Raw genomic sequence first — 4,851 nt, forward strand, 5'->3', positions numbered from 1 at the left:
ATAAAATTAATACAATTAACAGAATTCTACAATTATAGAACTCAACAAACACCAAAATGTTTCACTTGTACATTATTTCAACATTCACATATCTTATCATTTTATAGAAAAAGTGGGGTTCTCGAAACTGCAAAGTTTGATTACAATTTTAAACAATAGGTGAATTAAAATTTCATCAAAATTTCCAATTCATTTAATATTAATTATATATACAATTTTATGNGGGGGGGGGGGGGGGGGAGGCGGGTGTAGGTATAAATTGCATGATTTTTAATTAAATATATTGTATAGAAACTCTCTAGAAGAAGTGTTACCTTTTCACTGGAAAAAAGTTTATTAAGTATTTTAATTTGATATGATTATTTATCAAGTTAAATCATCATTATCCTCAATTTTCTCCTATTTTCATCTCTTTTTCCATATACTACAATGTCATCCTATAGTAGGCTTATGGTCCATATTGGTTCTTGTTTATATATATACTAGGTAGGGATGGCCCGTACAAGTACGGGCCCAACATTAAAAAAATTTTCTGAGCTAAATGCATAAAATAAGTTCCTGGCTACTTTATTTACATTGAATGTGTATCATTTATGTAGTGGTACATATTTATCGCTTATCACCCTGGCAAAAAGTACCTGTAAAAAAAGAGAGAAATATATAGGTTCAAAGTTGAATATTTAGTTAAACATATATAATTAGAGAAACCTCAAGAATAAAAGAGCACAAAGTAGTCTAATTCAAATGATGAAATCTCAAATATTTAGTAAATGTAGAAGGGTCATTGTACACAAGTAACACAAGTCTTTTGTACACAATAATGCAGATTATAGATCACCTAGCATAGTGCAGCATATGTACAAAATCTTGAAGAAAAATTATTTTCATATCCTACATATCAATGAACACAACAAAATAATAACCTCTGTATTGCAGCTTTATACATATGGTTTGATAGTGTGGCTTATAGTAAATCAACCAGTATGCTGAACAATATATACCAACCATCCAAACAGTATGCAGACAAAACAAGAGAAGACACCCTTTACTATTACAAGTGAAATTTACAGTCAATAGAGCAAAATCTGATGAAACATCATGATGACATGGAAAAACTATATGATAAATAATAAATAAAGCTCTTTTGGTTAGTCTTATAGAGGAAAACAACTCATACTATCAAAATATACAAAAGCCATAAAGGATAAGTGAAGCTCAACATGACAAAGGATTCACACATGACATATATATTTAAATATATCCCCTGCTTATCCTAGTTATTAAGTCTAGCTAATTTTCTACTTCTTTTTCAATTTATTTGTCTTATTTTCTTTTAGTTTGCTTTAAAAATAATCACTTTTTTCTATTTAGCAATTCTTATGTCCAACATTCTGTCAGACATGTTAGGTGCATTATACACATCTTTAGTTTGTGACTACAAGATTTAAAAGTTATGTGTCGTGTCAAGTCAAACTAAGACAAACAATTAAAATGGAGGCAAAAAATTTAAAAAATTCAGAAAGAAATGAGTGAAGAGAAAGTACTACACTGGTGCAGACATGTTCATCCCAAAGCAGAAAGACATTTTTGGCTTAAAAGGTTTTCTTCCATGAAAAAAATGAAACATATCTGCGTAACTTCAATTTTTACGACACCCAAATCTATACAACAAGATTTACAAAAGTTCAGAGCCTAATTTCTAGACATGTTGGTAAATTATCCTTATCTATTGAGAACAATATTCTTACCACAAACAATAGAGTCACTACTTTAGAAATTAATTACGATATTTGATAATAAAATTACAAAGAAAAGAGAAAAGAATGAAAATAAACTCTCAGTACAAAATTCAACAGGAATGATACACACAGCAAGCAGCAAGACAAAAAATTGTTGTTCCACGAGGTACGACTAAAGTCAAGTGAAAGCATACCTTATGCCAAGCATCGTTTCCATATGACAATTACATGCCAAATTCACAAGCAATTAGTGACACCCTTTGCTGAAATTGGTAATAATAAACTAATACATTGAAGATGCACCAAATAAATCAGAATCTTCTTGTAGGAGTTGCATATATGTGTTAGAAAGAGCACATGTGGAGTGGAGAGTAAATGAGGATATATAGTCTCTCAAATGCTAACCTGCCTGTCCCTTTAAAGCTAGTGAAGTCGAATCTCCACTTCTCCATGATCGTAAACTTGAGACGCTTAAGGCCAAAAGAGCACCTCCAAGTACAACAGCAAATCTAAGGGCAGCAGTGCTTCCACTTAGCATGAAGTACAAAAAGCCACCAGCAGAAAGAAGAGTTCCTACAGAGCATGACCAAGGCAGCGAAAAAGCTAAAGGCTTCAAGACATCGCATGCTTCATTCCAAAGAACTTAAAACTAATAGTAACCCAAATAAAATAATGAAACAACTTATAAAGACAAAATTTAAAAACTGCATGTCGAACAGTCCCTTACTACCACATTTGGAATGATAACTTCTACATACCGTAAGGTATTCCCACATAGAAGTCTTGCACTTTCGACACGTCATTCAATTCATCTGCAGAGGAAACAAATGTTTCAACAATATCCTTCACTGGTTCAGGTGATTTCTCAGCAGCAGTGGTTAAATATTCTTTACTCTCCTCACTAATTTCCTTTGCAATTATAGTCCAATCTTCTCTTGCCTTATCCGCTTGAATTTTTAATTTCTCAGAAGTTTCTTTCAAAATGATCATAGCTTTATCGGAATACACCTCATACGCTTCTTGTGACACAGCTTGCACCTTCATCGCTTGTTCTTTGAAGGAAGCTAGGGTCTGTTTCCAGGCTTCTTCTTGCGCTTCAGCCTCCTCCTTAAGATCATTATTGTCCTTCTCCAATTCAACATCTGAAGGCTTCTGAAAATATGAAATCCTTGACTCATTAACATGAAAGAACTATGCCTAGCATCATAATGATCAATATAGATCAACAAACATAGTCATACACACCGATTAAACATACTACTACTCCCTCAATAAAATCCTAATTTGATTGGCTTGAGTTTAAGAGTGAAATATTGGAATCGGTTATCATATTAAGCTTGCTTGGAAGTATTTGGACAAATAGCTTGAGATGTTAAAAAAAGTGGAATAGTTATACAAACATATGCCGCATCAAGTTTGATATACTAAAAAAACATTAATAGTTTAGTTTTGTTTGTTTTATATATCAAACTTGATGTAGCATGTTTTATTATTATTCTCAAGAAAAACGTAAAAACAGTTTATACTACTACAATATTTGGAGAAGAAAATATTTTCCATTTAAGAAAACGAGTCAATGATCTCTGGGGAGGACCAGAAAGGAGAAAAGGCCAACTTAATAACAAAGGGGATAGCATATTGAGCTCTGCTTAATTCTCAAAACACACTTGTTTTCTCTATACAATAACTAAATGTGTGTGTGTCGATAAAATAAAGATATATTCTTTCTATTCTCAACTGTCTATACCAGCCTACTCATTCAAAAAAAAGGTAAGAAATGTAAAGAAGTTGATTAAAAAAAAGACATCAGGTTGGTGTAACATAAAATAATGCTACCTCTGTCCCAAATGAAGTGGCAGGCTTCGAGGTTCGAGGGTCAGAGCATCTAAACTTTTATGTGAATTCAGCAGTTCATCCCTCAATCTTTTTCAGATGTAATTTACATATTTGAAGGTGCTATATATACTACAATGGTTATGTACAACTTTTTCGGTTTGACGTTGAACTGCCTACAAGCAAGTATAAGCTTGCAAACGAAACAATAACTTGTAATTCCCATTTTATAAGCTTCTCACCCTATACAAAATAAACTTAGGCTGACTCCTTTAATGTCTAGAAGGAGTCAAGCAAATCTAGAGTATCATCTAGGCATGATTCATCCTACACTAGAAGATTTTTTTGGATGATATATGATTCTCTTTGCAGCTACAAAGCAATGTGTAAGACACATTTTCACATCATGAGTCAGCCAAGAAGTATGCGGACATAAAATGAACTGAGACATGTTGCAGCTTAGCAGAAACATAGTGGTAGAAGAACATTCCAAACCTGATGATCTGGACCAGAACATATTCCAAGAACTCGATGAGGAGTAGTTTGAGGTTTATCAGTAACAATTGACAGTTTCTGCCCAACCATTTGATTGGAAAGTGTACTTTTCCCAACATTCGGCTTCCCAAGCACAAATTTTCATGTATCAGCTCTCATCATATACAATTACTTTCTCTTTGATAATACCATTGACACTCCACTTGATTAATAACAAGAGTAATAAGAGTTATTTCGAGAAGATCTTGAGTTTTTCAATAAAGAAATTGCTAACTCCAATAGCTCTAAGTTATTGACAACACTTTTCACCAGAACAGGCCAATGGATCTTTTAAAAAAAAAACAAATGAGCCAATAGGAAAATACAAATGTAAGACAAGCAGAAGTTTAACAACTCATTGAAAACTCATTTTGTTGACAATTTATTTTTAAGACACAATAATAGTAAGTAATATTGCCAATTAATAGAGCTTTTGGGAGCACTTATATAGGTGAGATCTAATATTTTTCAGATATGTATATGAAGTCAAGTATCATAACCAATAGCATATGCAAATCATTGTACAATATTCACAACATACAGATCACTTATAGTCAGGTCGAAACTTCGTTAAATGTCATTTATACATCATTAGAATCATAGTTAGTGCACCTACACAAATTCATACATCATAATACATGAATATCTTTAAGACATCGACAACATAACAATTGTTTGAATGCATGTCATTCGAATCAACTATGACACATAAGCAAAAGAATAATTCCAAGTTTGATTAGATTAA

The 4,851-nt window shown here is 32.4% G+C and overlaps 1 protein-coding gene across 1 annotated transcript; it reads right to left on the bottom strand.

Moving 5' to 3' along the window:
- Positions 1-2,119: 2,119 nt before the first annotated feature.
- On the bottom strand, positions 2,120-4,157 carry LOC107003832 (protein FATTY ACID EXPORT 3, chloroplastic-like). Its single transcript, XM_015202102.2, has 3 exons — positions 4,068-4,157; positions 2,498-2,930; positions 2,120-2,312 (listed from the first exon to the last, which is right to left on the bottom strand). Exons 1-3 carry the CDS (start codon positions 4,155-4,157, stop codon positions 2,140-2,142), a joined length of 696 nt encoding a protein of 231 aa, XP_015057588.1. The 3' UTR covers positions 2,120-2,139.
- Between the last annotated feature and the right edge of the window lie 694 nt (positions 4,158-4,851).

Source organism: Solanum pennellii, chromosome 11 (genome assembly GCF_001406875.1).
Source record: "Solanum pennellii chromosome 11, SPENNV200".
NCBI classification, from domain to species: Eukaryota; Viridiplantae; Streptophyta; class Magnoliopsida; order Solanales; family Solanaceae; genus Solanum; species Solanum pennellii.

What these genes read in the sequence shown, in the direction of transcription:
- LOC107003832 (XM_015202102.2), bottom strand. Translation starts at nt 4,157, where the DNA reads ATGGTTGGGCAGAAACTGTCAATTGTTACTGATAAACCTCAAACTACT. An exon ending in GTTCTGGTCCAGATCATCAG is followed by an intron (nt 2,931 to 4,067) that starts GTTTGGAATGTT and finishes TGCTAGGCATAG; the next exon opens with TTCTTTCATGTTAATGAGTC. An exon ending in CTATGTGGGAATACCTTACG is followed by an intron (nt 2,313 to 2,497) that starts GTATGTAGAAGT and finishes CATGCTCTGTAG; the next exon opens with GAACTCTTCTTTCTGCTGGT.